The following is a 23561-nucleotide window of genomic DNA, read 5'->3' on the forward strand; positions in this document are numbered from 1 at the left end:
ACACACACACACACACACACACACACACACACACACACACACACACAAACACAAACACAAACACACACACACACACACACAAACACAAACACAAACACAAACACAAACACAAACACAAACACACACAAACACACACAAACACACACAAACACACACACTCAAAGTTAATACATTATATATATAATAAATTATATATAAAAATATCGGGGAATTCACGCGAATGCAAAAATAGATTACATCATTGATGAAAGCATACTTTGCTATTCGAATGGAGAAAAATGCGGAACTATTCATCTAATCGGATCAACCATAGAGACAGGCGTCAGACGTCTCTGAAAAAGTTTTAAGCGTCTTTGGTATTTTATATTAAAATGAAGACACGCAAAAGCCGGCTTTTCATAAATATGAAATTTAATGAATAGTTTGTGCTACACAACCTTCAAAATCTTCCATATTTTTAATTTTATTACACAAAATTATTTTAATAATATATATAATTATTATTTGGCGTTTGATTTTGTTAATGGTAAAGAACTAAATTATATTCTTCATAATAGGCAAAGCGAGATCACTTATCAAATACAAAACTAAATGTTGATTATTCGAATTCGTTTCAACACCCAATTCTCATCGGTCGTTTGTTATTAATCCGTACCCTATAAACTTGATAACTGCAATCATTCGCTTGACACTATTCTTTGTGATAAGAGACTAAGTGGGTATTACTTGCTCTCTTTATTTTATATTAATATTGTTATGACGTCTACAATTATCGATTCATTCAAGTTTATTATATGGGTTTGCGATTTATAGCGATTTAAAATTCAGCATTAGCTGAAGAGGACGTTTGCTATTTTGATATATGTGTATGTGCATATATGTACGACCGTACCACGTTGAATTCGCATTTTTGAATTCAAAAAATTCACCCTAATGTATGGTAAGCAATATTTAAAATTGGCACAACTTGCTTGTCGCATTCCACTAGCTTAAGTCGCTTTATTCCATATCCAATCTGTCACGTTGCCGCTTCCATCAAATTTAATTTACAATTAAAAGCCTTTTTAGGCAGATAACATATCTTCATATGACGAATTTAAAAAAAGAATGAAGTAAGTAATAAAATAGAGAAAGTAAAAAATAAGTAAGAAAATTATATTCATCACTATGCTTGTCGCATTCTACTCTCCAAATTCTTTTATTTGATACACATATCGTTGGTATTATTAAGGAAAAAAATTAATCCACATGGGTCGCGCGGTACCGTTAACCCATTTTTAGGCACATAATATACTTTCATTTGAGCGAATGTACACAAAGCAATTTTAAAACTTCTGTCTCGTTTGCCTTTGCCTCAAAAAAGTGAAAAAAGAGAAATATAATCACTTGATGGTTTGTATGCGTACCGACGATTTTTCCATTTTTATGCGCGTAAAGAGTAGACACTAGACATCTAACGCTTCAAATCTTTTATTTATATAACAAGCAAAAGCACTATAGTTGATCTCAGACCACTATCAAATATCTTACACCATTCCGTTAAACGACTTTTCAAAATTAGGTGTTGTAGGGCAGGCAGGTTCGACTCGAAGCATTTTCAATAGATTTCGTCCTTGAGTTAATGTAATATATATCGATATATCAAATTTCATTAAAAAATATCTCAACATTGGCGACATGTTGAATGCAAAAAAAAATAAGACAGACAGATAGACGGACAGAGAGACAAGCCTATACCGATTTAGAAAGTGATTCTATCCCAACTCACTTCTGGGTCTTTCATACATACGCACCAGCCATGTACCAATCTTTGTGCCACACAGTGGTGTGTAGAGCATGCAAAGCCTTGCAACTGTTTATCGCGATATATAACGAATTGTTTTTTTTATAGTGTAAGTTCTCTTGACATGCTGATGATGTATATTTATTTTTATATAGAGGTAACAGAGCTTTTTGGACATAACTTCATGAAGTCGAAAGTTATAGATGAAAAAATATGAGCAAATTGTTGTTGGTGTCTTTCGTGGTTGTCCCTTTTGCTTTTCTACATTACGGGGCGTGCATGTAAAGGTTTACAATTATTTTTTAACTTTAACCTCTTAATCGATCAAGAAATATTTCTGCCCAATTTCGGCTGAGAATTATGGATCAAATTTATCCATAGGTAGATGCAAATCGCCGTTAATTCTAGCATATAGGGTTTCTTGATTTTTTTTTTTCTCCACAAATCGCATTATGAAAATTGGGCGGCGTCCCTTCCATCCCCTCTCAGCAAGGAAAACAAACTAAAAGTTAATAGTTTTGAGTATTGAGTAGTGAGAGAAGATTTGTAACTCGAGCATTTAATGAAAAGATATCTGAGAACAATTGCAAATATCGCTGTATGCTCGGTCGTCCTTTTATCGTCTACCTGTTCACGTTTAGTTTTATCATAAGAGAGAAACACGAAAAGAACGTGCTATAGGGGGGAAAGGTTAACATCAGTTTATTGCTTTCTATGTGTGCTAAGAATGTGGCGGGGCGCCATAGGTCTAAGCCGACAGTTAAGAGAAAAAATTGTTTGCTCTTCTTGCATTGCATTGCATTGCTTTTTTAATACTGTTTTTCACAATGAGAGTTTTATCATTTTTCTTTTGCATTTTATTTTCGTAGGTTCACACCGTTAAAGATAATTTAAAAATCCCTATCGCTGTTTTAAAAGCGGGCGAAACACGTGCTTGCAATCCCGACATTGAGTTTTATGAAACTGCGGTCACATTTAAGCTTATTAAGGGTAACGGTCCCGTGTATATACATGGGCAAAATATCAAAGATGAAGTCGAAGTTGTCGATATGGAGGATGAGGAAACCGACGATGACGATGACGGCGAGGATGAGGAAGATGAGGCTCACGCACAGGCTCCACCTAAAAAGAAATTAAAAATGGAGAATAACGCCGACGGCAAAAACATTAAAAACAAAAAAAAATAAATTTGTCTGCATACATCTAGTACACCCACATCTAACTTCATTTACAAAGAGAGAGAGAAACACACACAACCTCATCATATAAGCCGCCGTTAAATTACAAAAGGAAGAAGAAAAAGTAAAAGAAAAGCAAGAAAAAAAAAAAAAGAACAACAAAAACAATTCTTAAACAATAAGATCTATTTTTTAAGCAATTACTACACTACTACACTACAGCTCCATCAATTATTAATTTTCTGATTATAATGGGGAGTTTGTTCATGAGTTCCTTCCCGGATATTATTAAAATTGAATTGAATTTTTAGCGTCGCATCGTGAAACAATAACAACATACAACTACACGTCGTCATACATACATTCTTCTATTATCTGTCACACTCACACTCACCTTTATTTTTTTTTTTTTTAACTTCAACTTCTAATTGATCCTTTTTATCCCATTTTTTTTTTTTTTTTTTTTTTTTTTTTTTTTTTGTACCTTTGATAATTTTATTAATTCTCTTTAAATTTATTCTGTTTTATTTTAATCATACAGCATTTTTGTACTATGTATCACGTAAGATATAAGTTGAAAGAGTGATGAGAATCGTCAAACTAAGTTTAGTCAAAACTCAATATACCGACAAACAATTGCTTAACGAGTTTTCCAACACAAAATATTGTAAATCAAGATAAAGCGAAATTTTAAGACAAAAAAAAGAAAAACAAAAAAAAAAAAAAACAAAAAAAAAAACACCTTTAAAAGATAGTATTGGTGATGCTTTATAAATAGAAAGCAAATTAAACCAACAATTTTAATATGAATTCGATTCCAACATATATGTAAACTTAAGAAAAACAATTGCAATAAATTATAAACATTTGCATTTTGGAGAGTTTTCTTTGGTTTTTCAATAAAATCTCATTCAGCTCTTCTTTTTTTTTTTAATTTTTTTTTTTTTTTTTTTACATATATAGAATTTTAATAAATAAATTTTCTTTAATTGAAATTCAAAACAAAAAAAAATTAATTCGTTGGAAGAATTTTCAATGTTTTAACACACTCGGGGTCTTGAGAAACAGTTCACGACAGTACAGTACAGTAGTCCGCCAGTAGTTTTAATCTTTCTTTAACTCTCGAATTTGGAGAAATTTCCTGCGTGTAAACATGCAAAGGACATCAGAAATGAAATGAAAGTAGTCGAGAGAAACGAATGAAAAGGCCAACGGGGAATACTATGGTAGACGACAGGAAAATGAAGCTCAGGTCAGTTCAAGAAAAATGTCGATAACAAAAGCACGAGTAAATGGGAATTAACAGCCTTGGTTAATATACATTGCTGACACATTCAAGTTATAAGAAGGATTAAAAAGCTTACTTGTAGCTTCGCCTTTCTGACACTCCTTCGCAGTTAGATTGCAAAGTTGCTGGCAGTCCATCACCATGCGATGATTTATACAGTTGTACTGGATCTACTTCAACGAAGCTTGCCATCAACTTGTTATTTGCGATTTAATATCTTTTTGAAAATCGTTTTGGTTGCCATTGGCCTCCTAATTTATTTCCTTTCACTTGTATGGAATTAAAACGATTCCCGGAAATACGAATAATCTTGAAAGAAACGATGAGGGAGCTCCACAATCTAGCGTTCTTATTATCATTATGAAAATGTAAAAAAAAAAAAAATGTACAAAATTCTGTTTCATACTAGAAAGATCACTGGTCCGAGGATCGTCGAAGGAGTCGTTATCTTACAAGAGTCTTGAAAAACTATGTCTATTGATGCTTTGTGCACAAAATGCATGATAGTTGCACTGAGAATTCCCGAGACACTGAGAATTTTCCATTAGTTCCAACTGAAGCAAATGAAAATATTTGTAATGGGCCGCTGACCACCGTTAAATATTCGACAATACTTCACTAAATATTTACATAAAGAATTTTGAAGAAAGGAGCTATGCGAAAATCTACAATTGTCGTTACTTTTTCAACGAATTCGCTGACCTTATAATTAATTGCATCTCCTAAATTTAAGCTAAGCAAGTTTGGGTAAAAATTAACTGAAAATGGACACCACACAAGAGTGTGAGCTTCAGGATCGTTTCCGAAATTCCGGCAAATAGTCATGATTGAATCGATTGCTTAACCCAAATTAATCAAGGAGGCATTATGTGTCTATAAGTTACCTCTGCAATAAGTAAAAATGAGAAGAAGAGGAGTATATATGCGGTTCTATTTGACAAAAGTTATACTATAATTAAGATACTTGGGTATTGGAAAATGAATTGAATTTTTATTTTAACCCCTCAATCAACTAGATAACGCAGTGAGATATCAATCAACCACAAGCAATCACAAACAATCAATGGGTCTTATCCAACTTCATCACAATTTGACGAATATAAATAATAAATATTTTACCCATCACAATATTTAAGAATAAATACTATGGAAGTTTCTGAGGCCGCAAGCTAAGCTTCTCATCTTGCAATTCTTTGTATTAGTTTAAATATTATAAATGAAAATAATTAAATGCGGCTGCTGTCTGTTAATGCAAGTGCATTTATAATAAAAAAGAATGAGAAGGGGAGGAAGGGAGAGAGAGAGAAAGAGAGAGAGAGAGAGAGAGAGAGAAAGAGAGAGAGAGAGAGAGAAATGGTTCAAAAATTATAAATATTTCTTCAAAATTTATAAAATTCTTCAAATTTTTCCAATAAGAATAATTACAAAAAAAGCAAAAAAAAAAATTGAAATTTAATTTCATCCGTCATTATTATCCAATGCTGGCAATTTTGTTAAAATCCATTTTTGTATATCTAAAAGTTCACGTTTTTTCAATTCGTGTAACGTATTCGGTAATATGTTAAATGCGCCTTCAACGCCAAGCTTAATAAGATTATCAAAGCTTTCTTTTCCCCATTCCGATGGCACTAAATTATCTCGATCGCCGTGAAACATTAATAATTCTGGCAATCGTGTACCAGGTGTTGTACGATTGCATAAAGAATCATAAACTATCGAATCGTGATTTAAAAATGAAGAGCAGGCAAAAACTCCACCTAAATCCGTATTTAAATGATAACCGCTATGCAAAGCTAATGCTCCACCCATTGAAAAGCCACCAATTATTATTCGATCTAATGGTATGCCAGCAGACACTTCTGCATTGATCATTTCATGAATATCTTCATATATTTCGGCCATACTTTTACGACTTTCAAAAGCGTCAATCGATATGGCACGTCTATCAAACCATACATTGGACATTTGACCGCCTAATGGTGTATATGGTTGTAATGGAGCCGTTGGATATATCATTTTTATATGCGGAAATTCCATATCACGTCCCAATAAAAATCGTATCCATTCAATTAAATTTGTTCCGGTATCACCTAAACTAAAACATTATTAGATAATATTTAAAATGAATGGAAAAACTCACCAGAGCCATGAAGAAATATAACGGAACCGCTATGATTCGAGCCCGTAGGATTTATTGTCCTAAGCATAAGTCGCATTATGTTCACAGTTTGTCTCATAAATAATTCGAGCAAGATCGGATTTTACTTTATTTTACTTTTGCTCAATTTAATTTGCACAAAAGTACAAATTAATGTAAACAAAAGCAAGTGGATCGTAAGTGCTAGTAATGCTTACACTAAGGCACACAACAACAAGTTGAATGAAATTGGAACAAGAGAATTGCGTGTATATATAAAAACATATGTATTTTTTAGTTTGTAAATATTTTCTATTTTATTACAATTTTTTTCGTCTTTAATTAATTGTAAGGTAATAAAACAACAAATAGCGTTCGATTGCAGCTTTCGGGTACACGGTACGCATTCTTACAGTGTTTGTACTTTTTTTTTTTTTTTTTTTTAATTGCAACACAGTATCCGGCTCCTCTTGCTTAAACTTTACTTAATAACAGTAAACTACGATAATTTATTTCAACTCTGGCAACTTTATTGACATAATCAACATTTCTACGTTTAGTTGTCATTTTCTCTAGCTTGCGAGAGTTGTGTAAAATTTTTTTTTTTTTATTCACTTGTTATTAGTGCTTTTTTCTTCTTGCACTGACTGATTAATTGTTTTCTGTTAACAAGTAAAAGCACGTTCATTCGGTTAATATTCTTTTTAAAAAAGACAAAAAGAAAAAAAGACAAAAAGAAAAAAAACGGGGAAAACAATGATTACGCAAAGATTTATATGCGTATGCAGTGAAAATACAATTCACTAATTTGTTGTTATTATCATTTACAAGAAGATTTGCATTTTGATGCAAATGCCGTTTTGTGATTTGTAAATTTGTAATATTGACTGAAATATTTAAGAAGTGAGCATTTAATTATATTCTAATTAAAACGAGTTTCAAATTGAAAAGCGTTTCCCGTGAAAACTATTTTGTTTGTTTGTGTTCTTATGAATTCTATTTTATTTAATTTTCATTGAATGTAGACAGGCTTAGTATCATCTAAAAGAGATTAATAGTTTTATACATATAAACAATTTCAGCCTAACCTGACCTATGCATTTTTGTTCCGGACAATTAATATCGCAATATCAAGTTCACAACAACCTTAAGAATTACAAAAAAAAAAAAATGATGCTTTAATTCTGCTCAATTTTAATCTTCTCTTATGCTTCAATAATTGTGTTTATGTATGTATGTATACATATAAATCCTTGGGTGTAATAGATTATTATTTCTTCAAAGTTAGTTTTTACTAACAAATAATATTGAAAACCTAATGAATTTTTCATACCTCTCAACGGGCGGCAGGCGTGTACTCATTCTCGCAAAGCATTTCCAATACCCATAAGAAAAACTTTAAAGATCCTGTAAAATGCATACATTCCTTCTTGGTGTTAGTTTAAGTTTATCCATCGCACGTCACTTTATGTAATGTCTATGAAAACCGATCCCCTAGAGCGAAAAGTGTGGCTCTCTAGCTTCAAAGTTCTTGATAAAACGAAATATCGTTTGAAATTTTATAGTGGTCAAGAAGGTTCATAGTTTTAACGTTGTGGCGGACCGTCCTAGTTTTTAAAGATGGTTCTGCGCACTTCATTTAAAAATGGACCTCTAATCCACAGTTTATGCCAAATTTTTTCAACCGCGATACTTGCTTGTAGAAGAGGACCTCAATGTGCTCAGAGTTTTACGCTTCTCTCAATAAAATCTGATGGTTTCTAGGGTAAATCTAATAAAAATCTTTAGGTAAATCTCGATATGAAATCTACGTAAAAAGTACTAGGCCTTAAAATTAATCTAGATTTCTGTCTTATTACTAGTCATTGGCTATAAACGGGGACTGGTGACTGGTAAATAAACTTAGAGCGTTAGACGGCAATATCTTATTACACTTACAATGTTGATTATCACGAGGTCATTTCAAATTTTCACAATATTTTAGGACTGAGAAAATTTTCAATATGTGATTTAAAAATAGTCGAATAAAGCCAGCAAAGACGGACAGAGAGGCGGTATGAACTTAAAAAGATAAGCAAACATTTGCAGAAATATGCGAAAATCGAGTGTAACTAGAGAAAGTGAGGAAATAAATTAAGTATAATTAAAAGCCCCGTGTGTTCGGAAGGAAAGGGAATAAACTCTGTTCTAGAACAACGAAGTAGGGGCTCACTAATTTTTGATTCAGGACATTCGGAGAAAATATGGCCGGCAAGAAGGGAGATATTATAGGCAACACGTTGGGCAGGTTCAGTTCATTCGTAATAATGTTTAGCGGGCTAGAAGAATGTATTTAAGTCAGGCAAAAAGTTTACCATAGTCTGGCCTGTCACTAGAAAGATTAATTGATGGCGAAAACATCTCGGATTGATCCCAGAGATCGAAATTAATAGACCTGTAGAGTGAAGAGATCGCCTAAGTAAGACAGGGCCGTCCAAATACATGAGATTCGTATCCGTCGCGTCTACCATCCATGAAATCTTGACCTTTTAAATATTTGTGATAAATTTCAGATAAGTTCTTACAAAAGCTTAGTAAAATTCTTACTAATGCTTACTAGGAGTTGTGTGGGTTTGTGGGCGTAAACAAGTTTCAGATTTCTGAGTTAGTTTATGCGATTAGGAAACTAACTAACTAACTAGCCCAACTGGATTAAATTGATCTACAATCTTAAGCTGTGCTATAATCTAATAGGAACTGCTTGGTCTTATGACAAATAGAACAATAGACAATAGAACAAATTTATCGCATATTATGCCCGAGTGAGTGTTCTTCACGGTTAGCAATCATTAAAAGAATTTTTCCGCCCTTTTGCAAAAATTTCTTCACGAAGAAATCATGTCTTCTTCTCTAACTGCTGCATGCTTTATAATATATCGGCACTAAATCTTGTTTCCATTCTCAATAAATAGAAATTTAAATTAAAGAAATTTCTGAAAATTAAAAATTTCGTTTGCAAAAAAAAAAAAAAAAAAAAGACAACTTTTCTCTGAACTATTTTACGCTAAATTTCAAATTAATCCGTTTCATATAAATAAGAAAAGGTAAAAAATAAAATTAGTTTTACAATCAGAGTAAAGAACATAAAAATTCATAAAATTGTCAAATCATCGTGAATCAATGAAAAACAAAGTAAGTGAACAACAACCTAAAGTACACCTAACCTAACCGAAGTAAATATGCATAGTACGTATGTAGAAAAGAAGGAAAGATAGCTGCTAAGAAAACAAATTTTTAATACTGCAGAGGCCATGTAAATAAAACTATTAATCTATGTGTTTTTGTACGTAAAATCTAAATTGAGTGAATAATCAATCAAAATATATGTTGTTATCAAAACTTATAACTTGGAATATAATGCGATAGCAACTGTTCATGGCACCTAAGTTATAATTCTCGTTATATTATTTCGTCTAGAGGTTACGAGGATGATACGATCAGTTCATAATATTCATAAAGAGAACAATTTTACAAATCAAAAGCGCGATCGATTGTTTCGCTTGATGTTTCACGTGTTTGAAGTGTAGGCGAGTCGAAAGTGATAGCTTTTTGTATCCAACAACTTGTTGTTGCTTTCAGTTAAAAGAAACATTCTAAACTTTACTTCGTGTAGAGATTTTTGTATTAAGTTTGATGTCATTTATTAAAATGTAATGTAATGTGTATTTGTAACGACCTTGCGGAGAATTATTGTTTTACAGTTCATGGTCATATACATAGAACATCGGTCATTAATTCCCGGGACTGATATAAATAGCTCTTCTCTCTCTATCAAAAATTCATAGTATTTTTAGAAATTGCCAGCCTTTGAACGACGTCTAGGAAAAATTTCATATCATTTCGATTATTTGTTGAACGCACTAAAGGGGTTTTGAGTGACACGGGTTTTGTTATTTCCAAAGCAATGAGAAAAAACCGGAAACTTGACTCAGAAAGCAATACTGTTCAAACCTAGCATTGGCTTGACAAGCGTAATGGCTCTGCACTTCGCCGTCGGGACCAAGACAATTTATCAGTGATCTTTTCATTTTAAACGAGATCGATACTGATTTTTCGAAAGGTAGTGGACCCTTGCAAGAAGTGATTAAACTAGAAGGCAGCAAAAAAATCCTGAAAATTATTTTTTATAGCCGAAATGGGAGATTGCAAGCGATGACTGGCATTCATTCGAAAGATAACAGAAGGCAAAGGCGTTCACAATTTTTTATGAAAATTTGAGAGCGAGATTATTTTTCTCCACACTAGTCCCACTTCATAGTTTACGAGTTCCTGATTCGGAATTCTCGCAAAATTGTGCGAGCTGAAGGTTGAACTGTGGATGTGGCCGCTAACAACTGCTATATCTGCTTGCAAATGTCTAATGAATGGTGCTTCAAGGAAGAATTTGAAGCTACTGCCCCATCCACGGCCGTTAATATATCTAGTCGCCAGTTAATCGACAATTTCCGGAGGATACTGATCTTCGGAAAAAAATTTGTATCAAGCAATGAAGTCATTGAATAGAATTCCAAGACTCTTGAATAAAAGACGCATCAAAATTTTGGAGAAATATTGGATTGATTGAATTAATCTTGAAGAAGACTATACTATACTATACAAAATCGTATTTTGCAAAAAAAAAAAAAAAATTTTTTTTTATTACTTTGTTCCGGGAGTTGTTGACCGTTGACCGTGTAGTACGTATAGAAAATATTTTCATTCATTTTTTTATGTTATCGCTATTTTTTTTTATTTATTTATTTTTTTTTATCTACGTAACAATGACAGAGCAGTTTATTTTTTTTTACTCTACGCTTAAATACCTTTAGCTTTATGCTTTGCAGTAGATTAGATACATCAGAGTTTCCCAAATAGCATTATCGTAGAAAGTGTAAGCATAATAAGCTTTCTCCTAACACAAACAAAATCTGAAAATTTCAATTAAAAATTCGTATAAGCGTGCCTAATGAAATATCATGGATTTTCGGTCCAGTATTGGGTTTGACAAATATTCGACAAATATTCAAATGCATGGAAATATGTAGCAACGAAGACTTTGAATAATATTAGTCAACGTAAATGATGAAGAAAAAGAAGCTTTGTCTACTTGTCTCTCTCTCTCACTTTCTCACTCTCTCTCTCTCTCTCTCTCTCTCTTACAACAGTCTTTTCAACAGTCATTTCAATCACAACGAACAGTCAGTCTTCTCCTTTCCTTAAATCGATAAGTGTAGAGAGCTTTTTGCTCAATAGTTTCAGATAAGTATTCTTTTCTTTCCTCATAAGATTTCTGTTATAAATTTAAGAATGAGGTAGATTCGATCAAGAATTCATTCGCTAAATCGTCCGAGTTGAACACTTACATATTGTTGTGCTCGATCACCTAAGGTGATCATTGTGAAGAAAGTGTGGAGAAAGTCTATAACATGGTATTGGATGACAAACGACCGACGATTAGACAAGACAGGACACGAAGATTAGACAAGATAGTAGACATGGCGGATACTTCCAAAGGAAGAGCTGCATGTCGCATACCGATTAAAAATTAGAACCTCAAAAAACTGCAACCAAGATGGCTATCGATGGTTTGTCTGCAGTAGAAGCAAAACAATGTCAGTTATTGGATAGCAACATTTGCGAATATAGCGATAACGTCGAGTTTCTACGCCGATTATGCGGAATGAAAGATTGTTCCCTTACTTTAAATTTCAAGGGAGAGAATATATTTAAGACAAGAGACTAAAAAGGAAGAATTGTCTTCAAACAAAGCATCCCACAATTTCATCCGATGGATAAGTTACGCTATAATTTTTTTGGGATATGCGTAGACTAATTTTCATTGTAGCGCTTCTTTTTATTTTTCTCTGTGATGAGCGCTAAGCGTTCGGTCACGGTGGTAATCAGGAAGGCTTATAGGGAAAGAGGGATGAAGAAAGAGAATAGTGTTTATTAACGTTTGACTTGGAAATGGACAGTGAGAAGTCGATCAAGGTTGTTCTAAATGTGGGCAGTACGTAACAGTAAATAACAAACGAGTCGCGGTAGTGTGTTGTGCGAAATTCAAGTAACTCCAGTAGGAGTGAATGTCAAGGTTCAGAAAGACTTGCCGTCCTGTTGGAGGATTTAATTGGTGGGCATATCTCTTCTATCTCCTGTATGCGGTCGAGAGGCTTCAAGCAAAGTTTGGAGGGTCCCGTCGACACATACGAGGAGATAAATCGTGGAATTTGAAAGGGTTAAAATGTACTAACGAATCTTTGGCAGCATGCGCCTTGGAAAGGGATACCTTACTGCTTTACTTTCTTTATTTATAAGAAATTACATAACTGACTAACACTTAGCAATCAATTGTAGAATTGTAGTTAATATAATATCTCCAATTGTAATACTACTTTTGTTTAGATACTGACATGGATGCTGCATCCACCAGTAGTTATCAAGCCTGCCAAAATATTTGTTCACCATACACATCTGCTATAGGCAGCGAACGTGATGATCTTAATGCCAAAGATGATGACATGACCTTTTGCATGTCTAACTATGCTAAGGAAGCATTAAAAATGATGTTCATGATGCGTTCACATAATATGCTTACCGATGTAATACTTGAAGTTAAACATGAACTTTTTCCCGCCCATAAAGTTGTCCTCTCAGCAGCCTCACCGTACTTTAAAGCAATGTTCACGGGAGGTCTCAAGGAATCGGAAATGTCACGTATAAAATTACAAGGGGTTAGTATTATATTTATTTTCATATTAATATAATTTAATTTAATCTATAATTAATTTAATACATAATTCTGTCATTTAAAAGTAGTTATGTCTTTGGTATCGTAATTTTTAACTCCAGGTATGTCCCACTGCCATGGGCCGTATTATATATTTTATGTATACTGGTCATATACGAGTAACCGAAGTTACAGTCTGTCAATTATTGCCGGCTGCGACAATGTTCCAAGTTCCAAATGTGATAGATGCATGTTGCGCATTCCTTGAAAGGCAATTAGATCCTACAAATGCTATTGGTATAGCGAATTTTGCCGAACAACATGGCTGCATTGAATTGCATAGAAAGGCGAATCATTTTATTGAACGTCACTTCACTCAGGTAAGTCGATGCGTTCCAATTATTTAACAGTTAATGTTTTAAAATAATAATATGTATGTATGTATGTAGGTATGTCAAGAGGAGGAATTCTTACAATTATCAGCGTATCAATTAATAGCATTAATACGTCGCGACGAACTTAATGTGCAGGGTGAACGAGAAGTATATAATGCCGTCTTAAAATGGGTTAAATACGATGAGGAAAATCGTTATCCCAAAATGGAGCATATACTCTTCTCGGTACGTTGTCAATTTCTGACTCCGACTTTTCTCCGCGAACAAATGAAAAACTGTGATGTGTTGAGAAAAGTGCCGGCCTGCCGTGAATATTTAGCGAAAATATTCAAAGATTTAACGCTGCATAAAAGGCCAATCGTGAAGGAACGTAATCCGAATACAACACGTATGATATTTGTGGCAGGAGGTTTCTATCGCCAGTCTTTGGACATATTGGAAGCATATAATGTCGATGACAAGACGTGGACATCTCTGCCAAATTTGCGTATACCACGCTCAGGCTTAGGAGCTGCTTTTCTTAAAGGTGTCTTCTATGCTGTGGGCGGCAGAAATAATTCCCTGGGAACGACTTACGATTCGGATTGGGTCGATCGTTATAATGCATTGACTGAACAATGGAGACCGTGTGCACCGATGTCCGTGCCACGACATCGTGTCGGTGTGGCGGTAATGGACGAATTAATGTATGCTGTTGGCGGTTCGGCCGGCTCGGAATATCACAACACTGTAGAATAGTAAGAAGTCAAAAAAAAAAAAAAAAATAAAGAAAAAACTATTCATTCCTTTCCTTTTTTTCTAGTTTTGATCCAGAAATTGATCGTTGGTTTTTAGTGCAGCCGATGCAAGCCAAGCGTCTCGGTGTAGGTGTAGTGGTTGTAAATCGCTTACTCTACGCTATCGGTGGTTTCGATGGGACTGAACGTTTAGCGTCCGTAGAATGCTACCATCCTGAAAACAACGAATGGAATTTCGTGCCGTCCATGTCTTGTGGCCGTAGTGGTGCCGGCGTGGCAGCTATTCATCAATATATTTATGTTGTTGGCGGCTTTGATGGTTCACGACAATTATCTTTAGTGGAACGTTATGACACAGAGAACCAAATATGGGATCAAGTGGCACCAATTAAAATCGCACGCAGTGCTTTATCTTTAACTTCATTGGATGGTAAACTTTATGCGATAGGTGGATTTGATGGCTCCAATTTCTTGACCATTGTCGAAGTGTACAATCCAAAAACAAATTTGTGGGAGGAAGGCACACCCCTAAGCTCAGGACGATCAGGTCATGCGTCAGCGGTCATTTATCAACCATCCTGTGTTGCAAGTTTCATGGATTGCTTTGAAAAAGAAAATTCGAATCGGGAAACCAATTTCGACAGTTTCCCCGAGAACGATAATAGCACAAATAATTCTCCCAGCGAGAGCAGCAATCGAACTGGCGAAGCCAATAGCAATTCTCAAGGTCAATTTCATTCATCCTACAACAGTGCAGGATGTAGAAATTGCGAAATAACTCAAAATCAAAGTCCAGAAAATGACGCAATTAATATTGAAGAAGACTTAAAAATGCATTTTAAAAGGAAACATAAATGTTGCCTTTTAAAATTTTTACAATCGTATTGCAAAAATGATAAATTCAAACAGTTTTCTGATCATACACTATTCACATCATTTGCTATAAATGTTTTAATGCTTTATTTAGATAAACAAGTTTGTCCTTTTTTGAAAAGATCGAAAGCAAAATGTTTATTAAAAATGTTTAATGAGAATCATGCAAAAAAGCCGATGAAAAATTTAAAATATTATGATACTTAGCTTCAATAAGATAAGATAAGAAATATTTTGTTAATGTTTTTTTATTTTTAATTATATAGCTGATGATAATTCCCCCCAAGTATTTTCATAATTCAATAGTCATTATCATTATTAATAATTGTAATCCTTGTAGCTTAGACTATATTCGAGTAGACTTAGTCTACGTAGACTTAAGAGTAGATTTTTCAATAAGATAATTGTGACCGCTTTATAGAAAGCATTTTCATTCCATGAACGTATTTGTTTTACTCTTTCCCACCCAACGTAACACTCCGTATTCCTTTCCCACGTCACTACTGTCTACCATGTGGCGTTTAAGAAATTTCCTCTTGTTTTTTAAATTTTTTTTGCATATTATGAAAACACAACCAAAAAATTCTTTAATCTTAACGACAATAGTTAAGTGTTCTTTTTTTTTTTATTTTGACAGTGCATTGTCAGTATAATTGTATCATTAAAAAATTTCCTAAACATTTATGTGACAAATATAAGTTAAAAAAGAGTAATTTATGCATAAGAAAAAAGAAGAAAAATGTTTTTATATTCAATAAAAACTAATGCATATGTAAGAAATTAAATTGGCTGCAAGCTAACTTTTACGAATAAGGTAAGAGAAATCTTTAGAATACGAAACAATTTTTCTTTTTTTGTAAGGGCAGATAATCTACCGCTTACTTGATTGATGAACTAAGGTCATGATGGAAATTGATTCGTCTCAGTACTGCATATAATAAGATTATCTAAAATGTAGTCAGCTACTGTCTCCTTCTTCGCTTACGGATACGATATATAATTTTAATTTTCAAGTAGCGAAATTTCAGTGAAGATGATAGGGGCTCTGCCTTTATACTCTATACCTTCTCCACTTCGGATGGTACACTTATGAAAAGTGCGTAAAGGAGCTGTCGGATATAAATCACTTCGTAAGTTTCTTATTAGAACTTTAAAAAAAAAAAAACATTTTTAGCAATTTTCTCAAACACACACACATCCTGCTCAGTCTTTTGCTAACAGTGAGTGGGTGTTTTCAAACCGGTCATCCACATAACATAAACATAACAACATAAAACTGCCACTTACTATAGAAAATTTTATCGTTCAACAATTGGTTGGGTAATGTCTTAATATTATAGTAACGAATTTTTTTAAATCATTTTTTTAGATATGTTTTTCGCAGTTTTTCACTTTGCCTTAATACTTGCGAAATATCACTAGAAATATTCTACCCATCTGAGGCAGCTAACAATTTAAGGTATGTGACACTTTATGTACGTATGTGGTGTGTATTTTAATTTTTGCCGAGATCACGAAACATTACAATATTGAAAGCCGATCATGATTACCTTTAAGTTTATTATATAATTTTTCTAAATGCATCTTTATTAATATTAAAATATTTCACTTACCTTACCTTACCGGCTGTTTATTGCTGTAAATGAAACAAATATTAATAACGATTGATTAGTAATAAGAAAATATTGTAATAGTATATGGTTCGTAATTTGAATAAATAACAGTTCGCAAAATGTACAGATAATATAACATTCATTCTCTTTATTTACACTTCTTACTTATTCAAAAAGAAAAAGAGAAAAAAATTGATAGCTCTTTTCACAGCTAATACAGAGAGTTGAAAGTAAAAGAAATGAAAATAACAAAAATTTTACTTAAAAAAGCGTTAACAGAATTTTTGTTCATATAAGAACTGAAAATGATCGGCTGCTAATTAACAGCGTTACTAATGTTATTGAGAACAGGAAGGACAAAGAGCTCTCGGGTTTTTATTGATTTGAATATTGAAGAAAATATTGAGGCATTTTATCATTTAATTGTCTTGGCTAAAACACGGACGAGAGAATTCACAAAAAAAAAAAAAAAAAAAAAAATACATATCTGCAGCCGAAACTGATCGTTAGCCGGTTTATCGACATTAAAAGTGTTCTCAGCCGTTTGTGTTTGTTATTTTCACGTCGATAACATGGAATGCATTGCCTACCCCGAAATAGCAGCCAACAGCTGATGGATGTTAATTTTGCAAATAACATAGTATGCATTTTTCTTTAGTAATTCGCATGCCGCTAGTAGGAGTAGTGAGGCGAAATTTTATTTAAGGATTTTCTTTTTTTTTTTTAAGTAAAGATAATTTCTATATAAAATAATGACAGGTAAAAAAGCGAGCACGAAATCATGGGATAGTGATCCTAAAAATTGGGGTAAGGCCGTAAAACCTTTGGAGGAAAAATGGAAATTGGTGCCGGCTTTTTTGCAAATAAAAGGTTTAGTTAAACAACACATCGATTCATTTAATCATTTTGTGAATGTTGATATTAAAAAGATTGTGCAAGCGAATAAAACAGTGATTAGTGATGCAGATCCAATATTTTATCTTAAATATTTGGACGTTCGAGTGGGTACACCCGATATAGAAGATGGTTATAATATAACAAAGCCAACAACACCACATGAGTGTAGACTGAGAGACACCACTTATTCGGCACCCATAACTGTCGATATAGAGTACACTCGAGGAACACAACGTGTCGTTAGAAACAATTTATTGATTGGACGTATGCCTGTAATGTTAAGGTCATCAAATTGTGTATTAACAGACAAATCGGAATTTGAATTGGCGAAATTAAATGAGTGCCCATTGGATCCTGGCGGTTATTTCGTTGTCAGAGGTCAAGAGAAAGTTATCCTAATTCAAGAGCAATTATCTTGGAATAAAATGATTACAGAAGAATTTGGTGGTACAGTTCAGTGTCAAGTCACTTCGTCAACTCATGAAAAGAAATCCCGTACTGTGGTATTAAGCAAACATAACAAATATTACTTAAAACACAACTCAATGGTGGACGAAATACCGATAGTTGTGATATTTAAAGCAATGGGTGTAATCTCCGATATGGAAATTATGTCGTTGGTTGGTGCGAGTATAGAGACGCAAAATCGTTTTGCTCCCTCGCTTTTAGAAGCTTGCGCTTTAAATATTTTCACTCAGCAACGAGCTTTAGATTATATGGGTTCCAAATTGGTCGTGAAACGTTTTCAGACAGCTGTTGTTAAAACTCCAGCAGATGAAGCTCGTGAACTTCTTGCTACCACCATTCTGGCTCATGTGCCAGTAGAAAATTTCAATTTTCAAATTAAGTCCATATACTTATCGCTTATGATACGTCGTGTAATGGCCGCCGAATTGGATAGCACTGCTTTCGACGATCGTGATTATTATGGTAACAAACGTTTAGAACTGGCAGGCTCTTTGATCTCGCTAATGTTTGAAGATCTCTTCAAACGCATGAACTGGGAGTTGAAAACTATCGCTGACAAAAATATTCCGAAAGTCAAGGCTGCTCAATTCGATGTGGTTAAGCATATTCGAGCCGCGCAGATTACTGTAGGCTTGGAGTCAGCAATATCCTCTGGTAATTGGACTATAAAACGTTTCAAAATGGAAAGGGCAGGCGTCACGCAAGTACTGTCTCGTCTCAGTTATATTTCAGCTCTGGGCATGATGACGCGTGTAAATTCGCAATTTGAGAAAACGCGTAAAGTATCCGGACCACGATCTTTACAGCCCAGTCAATGGGGCATGCTATGTCCGTCAGATACACCAGAGGGGGAAGCATGTGGCTTAGTTAAAAATTTAGCATTGATGACTCACATCACTACCGAGGTGGAGGAAGGTCCTGTGGTAAGATTAGCTTTTCATGCTGGCGCGGAAGATATACGCTTGGTCGGAGGGGACGCTATTAACAATCCAGAAGTATTTCTTGTTTTTATAAATGGAAACATTCTTGGCGTAACGAGAAATTATAAACGCCTTATGGCCGATTTTCGTAGGATGCGTCGAACGAATCATTTGGGACCTTTTGTATCGATACACACATCGCATATGCAACGTTGCGTTTACATACATACAGACGGCGGACGGTTATGTCGCCCTTATATTATTGTTAAAAATGGAAGACCAGCGGTTAAGCAGAAGCACATCGATGAGCTTAACCGCGGTATACGCAAATTTGAGGACTTCCTTGACGATGGCTTAGTTGAGTATCTGGATGTAAATGAAGAGAATGATTCCTATATTGCCTGGAACGAAGCGGATATTGATCCGGATAATACCACGCATTTAGAAATTGAACCATTTACAATATTAGGTGTCTGCGCTGGTTTAGTTCCTTATCCCCATCACAATCAGAGTCCACGAAACACGTATCAATGCGCTATGGGTAAACAGGCTATGGGGGTAATCGGTTACAATCAAAAAAATCGCATCGATACATTAATGTATAATCTGGTTTATCCTCAAACACCAATGGTTAGGTCGAAGACTATTGAGTTGACTGGTTTTGATAGACTTCCTGCTGGACAGAACGCTACCGTTGCTGTTATGAGTTACTCCGGTTACGATATCGAGGATGCGGTAATATTAAACAAAGCGGCAATAGATCGTGGCTATGGTCGCTGTTTAATATATAAAAATTCAAAATGCACTGTAAAACGTTACGCAAATCAAACGTACGATCGCATAATGGGACCGGTCAAAGATGCTCTAACCAATAAAGTTATTTTCAAGCATGACGCTTTAGATACTGATGGCATTGTGGCTCCCGGTGAAATGATCGTTAACAAGCAAGTGCTAATTAATAAAGAAATGCCTGCAGTGACCTCAATCAACCCTATAGAGCAGACAGGGCAAGCATCACAGGTAAAAATGAAATTATATATAAACATTTAAAGATTTATATCAAAGCATTGTATATGTATGTAAATCTTTTCAGATTAATTATACAGCGGTGCCTATCACATATAAAGGCACGGAACCCAGTTATGTGGAAAAAGTTATGGTTTCCGCTAACGGTGAAGAAGATTTTCTAATTAAGATTCTATTGCGACAAACACGTCGCCCTGAAATTGGCGATAAATTCAGCTCGCGGCATGGCCAAAAAGGTGTCACGGGTCTTATTGTGGATCAAGAGGATTTACCATTCAATGATTTCGGCATTTCTCCTGATATGATTATGAATCCTCATGGTTTTCCATCTCGTATGACTGTCGGTAAAACTTTAGAACTACTGGGTGGCAAAGCTGGACTCTTGGAAGGTAAATTTCATTACGGTACAGCGTTTGGCGGATCAAAATGTAAAGATATTCAAGAAGAGCTCTTCAAACATGGCTTCAATTACGTGGGTAAAGATTATTTCTATTCCGGCATTACCGGTGAAAGTCTGGAGGCTTATATATATTCAGGTCCAGTGTATTATCAAAAATTAAAGCATATGGTGCAGGATAAAATGCATGCACGTGCTAGAGGCCCGAAAGCGGTGCTTACTCGTCAACCTACGCAAGGTCGTAGTCGTGAAGGCGGGTTACGTTTAGGTGAAATGGAACGAGATTGCTTAATATCGTATGGTGCCAGTATGCTAATAATGGAACGTCTAATGATATCATCCGATGCATTTGACGTTGACGTTTGTAAGACTTGCGGTCGTCTAGCATATTGCTCTTGGTGTCATTTTTGTCAATCATCAGCAAACGTTTCAAAGATTTCAATGCCCTATGCTTGCAAATTACTTTTTCAAGAGCTAACCAGTATGAATGTAGTGCCAAAACTGAGATTACAAAATTACTAATATAACTTAAGTAAAACGTTACAAAACACTTTTGTTTTTTTTACTTTTTCAGTAAGACGAAGCAACGGGAACTACAGACACCAACAAGATTCTCAGGGAAATAATTGAAAAGTTTTAATGGAAGAATAGTGGTGCGATGTACTTAAAAGAAAAAAGAAATATAGATTCCTTATGAGATTACAGCAAATTTCTGCTGGCTTCTTCTCAGTTCGGTTAATTCTTCTCTCCTATTTCCTCTGAGGATTCTATCAGTTGCTTAGTTGAAATAAGTTTTTCAATCAATGCAATACTTCTTCGTTTAAGCCTAGTTGTTGCTTTGTTTGGCTATTACAATCAAGAGGGCTCGATACCCATAACGGCTGGCATGTCCATTGTTTATATTTGACTCACTAGCGGAATTGGCTCAAAAATTTAGTTTATATAAATAGTTTGTGAATGTTTCTTTGCACATAATTTTCGAATAAAGGGAGGACGAGAGGTGGACGAGCGCAAGTAAAATTGTCATAGAATCTTCACTTTCACTGACTAAACACATGCATGGCGTAAAAGAAATTTAGAGTATGTATATATATAAATGAATTGCGTTTTAGTTCTTGCGAGATCGGAGTGTTAAAGGTTAGCGAGAAAATCAAACTTATTGCAAAAGGAAAGTGGCACATTCATCATGAATACACATTATAGTTTGCAGGTTTTAAAAAAAAAAGGTAAATACGTTTATCCTTAACAGAAGCAAATGTACGCATCTTTAATATTGTAAAGAGATGAATAATTTAAATGAATAATTATTAACAGCATTAATGAATAGAATACATTTTTAACTAATTGTCCATTAAGATATAGGAAAAAAGTATAATATTTATATATATACATTCTTTGTAATGTCTTACCTTCTTTTAGACCGACGATAGTCTTCCTTGTACTGCTTCGTTGATAAGTTCATGTTTACACTTTCAATTTATTCGACATATAACATAAACGAAAAAACATTTAAAAAACTCTTTCTCATAGCTAATAAAGCTATAATCAAAACTAATAAGTGAAAAGAGCAAAATTATTACACACTCACACAATAATATTTAGCACGAAACTCCGGATTTTATCTTAGTATTATTTTTTTTAATTTGCAAAATCGAATTTTTTATTTACGAGCGCTGGTAAAAGCGACATTTAAACATTGCTTTCCCGTAACTTTTTTTTCTTATGTAACACCCTTTCAAAGAGGTTATTTAATTTTTGTTTTGTTGTAATAATTTGTTTTTAAATATTTGAATTTTATTTATTATAATTATCTATTCATTTCCTCGAGAGAAATTTTTTAAGACTGCTTTAAATCAAAAACTTCGTCACTTCAATTCTAACTACAATTTCTTTCTCTTTGGCTAAGCATTTCTAAAACTTACATTTTTTCTCTAGTTTTCCCAAAAAATTTCTCATAACATCTTTCTAATATTCTAATTATAGTTAAAATGCTCGGTAATAACATTACTTACTTTAATTTTTTGTTGCTTTCAGAGTTTTCATCGAACGGAATAAAAGCAAAGATCGAAATCAAAAATGAGGGGAACGTTCAATTTTCAAAATAAATATACTCAAATAAGAGATTTAACAAACAAGAGTTAGCTGTAGTCAGTGAAGAAATAAACCAAATAAGAGAACGAACAGAGAAAAGTTATTGCTCATATACATTATACAAAACACGATTCAAATCCAAAACTAAGAAAAGGCAGACACCTGTTGTGTTGTGTTTGCCATCAAAGACAAAGTTTTCATTTTGCAAAAACAATTCTTCTATTTGCTAACACGAATCTCATTTGACTATAAATACTTCTGTTTAAAACAGCTATTTCTTTTACGAACCTTCTTCCTGCTAATATGTGAAATTTTGAAAATAGTTTTCGAATTTGTTTTATATTTATTTATATATATAAACTTTTAAGGGGAGTTCGTTTCGTTTATTGGAGTTTTGACGAAGCCTAACCCGTTATAACCGACGAATTTCTAAATCAACAGCGCATTAACAAATTTTATTTTCTTTGACTGTGAACACGTTTAATAACTTCTCTTTTTTATTACATGGCCTTTTAACTAAAAAATAATTTTTTGTATGCAGAGATTTTCAGAGGACTTAATTTTTAAATAATGTGCTTTTAATAGAACTTTCACGATTTCAGCGAATTTAACTCTTTTTTTTTTGATGTCACACGAATTGCAAATTTACGAGTCGACCGCCATTGAACTGATTTTGTTTTTTTAGCGGAATGATGCCATCGAAATGAAATAACTTCTTTGAACGAAGAATATAACATAAACGAATCTCGGCGCAATACGAATAACAGCAAAGAATTTTTTTTTTTTTATTTCAACTATAACTATGAATGAATTTCCTTACTAACATTTTTTTTTATTTCATTTTTAAAATATTAAATCACTCTGTTTGCAACAATTTTTCGAAGCGCCCACAATTAGAACGAAGTTAGCCGAACATTTGTAAAGTTTGTATTTTTTTTTTTAAGCAAGGAATGTAACCACCCGCGTAATTTCTAACGAACTTAATCTTTCAACAATCCCGGCAAAACTAATGA

General features: G+C 33.8%; 5 protein-coding genes across 5 annotated transcripts in view; 3 read left to right on the top strand and 2 right to left on the bottom strand.

Annotated features, from left to right (window-relative positions):
• The window catches only part of LOC119634836 (sodium-independent sulfate anion transporter-like), a 4490-nt gene extending 4041 nt beyond the window's left edge, over positions 1 to 449 (bottom strand). Inside the window, exon 1 of the mRNA XM_038029236.1 lies at positions 438 to 449. The gene's annotated coding sequence lies outside the window, so the exon portion shown is untranslated. The remainder of the gene's footprint in view (positions 1 to 437) is intronic.
• The window catches only part of LOC119634837 (nucleoplasmin-like protein), an 8707-nt gene extending 5570 nt beyond the window's left edge, over positions 1 to 3137 (top strand). The window contains exon 3 of the mRNA XM_038029238.1: positions 2653 to 3137. Coding sequence (XP_037885166.1) covers positions 2653 to 2970 — 318 coding nt within the window. The 3' untranslated portion in view covers positions 2971 to 3137. The remainder of the gene's footprint in view (positions 1 to 2652) is intronic.
• A 2514-nt stretch (positions 3138 to 5651) lies between these two features.
• On the bottom strand, positions 5652 to 6659 carry LOC119634977 (lysophospholipase-like protein 1). Its single transcript, XM_038029455.1, has 2 exons — positions 6390 to 6659; positions 5652 to 6339 (listed from the first exon to the last, which is right to left on the bottom strand). The coding sequence occupies exons 1-2, from the start codon at positions 6484 to 6486 to the stop codon at positions 5708 to 5710; spliced, it is 729 nt and encodes a 242-aa protein (XP_037885383.1). The 5' UTR covers positions 6487 to 6659; the 3' UTR covers positions 5652 to 5707.
• Positions 6660 to 12140: 5481 nt separating this feature from the next.
• LOC119634781 (kelch-like ECH-associated protein 1B) lies at positions 12141 to 15754 on the top strand. Its single transcript, XM_038029149.1, has 4 exons — positions 12141 to 13135; positions 13254 to 13511; positions 13581 to 14263; positions 14329 to 15754. The coding sequence occupies exons 1-4, from the start codon at positions 12815 to 12817 to the stop codon at positions 15341 to 15343; spliced, it is 2277 nt and encodes a 758-aa protein (XP_037885077.1). The 5' UTR covers positions 12141 to 12814; the 3' UTR covers positions 15344 to 15754.
• A 1747-nt stretch (positions 15755 to 17501) lies between these two features.
• Positions 17502 to 21007, top strand: LOC119634483 (DNA-directed RNA polymerase III subunit RPC2). Its single transcript, XM_038028697.1, has 2 exons — positions 17502 to 20054; positions 20128 to 21007. Exons 1-2 carry the CDS (start codon positions 17502 to 17504, stop codon positions 20977 to 20979), a joined length of 3405 nt encoding a protein of 1134 aa, XP_037884625.1. The 3' UTR covers positions 20980 to 21007.
• Positions 21008 to 23561: the final 2554 nt, after the last annotated feature.

The sequence above is a fragment of the Glossina fuscipes genome, unplaced genomic scaffold (genome assembly GCF_014805625.2).
Source record: "Glossina fuscipes isolate IAEA_lab_2018 unplaced genomic scaffold, Yale_Gfus_2 3, whole genome shotgun sequence".
Taxonomy (NCBI): domain Eukaryota; kingdom Metazoa; phylum Arthropoda; class Insecta; order Diptera; family Glossinidae; genus Glossina; species Glossina fuscipes.

Excerpts from the sequence above, each read along its gene's own strand:
- LOC119634977 (XM_038029455.1), bottom strand. The coding sequence starts at position 6,486 with ATGAGACAAACTGTGAACATAATGCGACTTATGCTTAGGACAATAAAT. Across the intron at positions 6,340-6,389 it reads TATATTTCTTCATGGCTCTG|GTGATACCGGAACAAATTTA; the intron begins GTGAGTTTTTCC and ends GTTTTAGTTTAG.
- LOC119634781 (XM_038029149.1), top strand. The coding sequence starts at position 12,815 with ATGGATGCTGCATCCACCAGTAGTTATCAAGCCTGCCAAAATATTTGT. Across the intron at positions 13,512-13,580 it reads TTGAACGTCACTTCACTCAG|GTATGTCAAGAGGAGGAATT; the intron begins GTAAGTCGATGC and ends GTATGTATGTAG. Across the intron at positions 14,264-14,328 it reads TATCACAACACTGTAGAATA|TTTTGATCCAGAAATTGATC; the intron begins GTAAGAAGTCAA and ends CTTTTTTTCTAG.
- LOC119634483 (XM_038028697.1), top strand. The coding sequence starts at position 17,502 with ATGACAGGTAAAAAAGCGAGCACGAAATCATGGGATAGTGATCCTAAA. Across the intron at positions 20,055-20,127 it reads AGACAGGGCAAGCATCACAG|ATTAATTATACAGCGGTGCC; the intron begins GTAAAAATGAAA and ends AAATCTTTTCAG.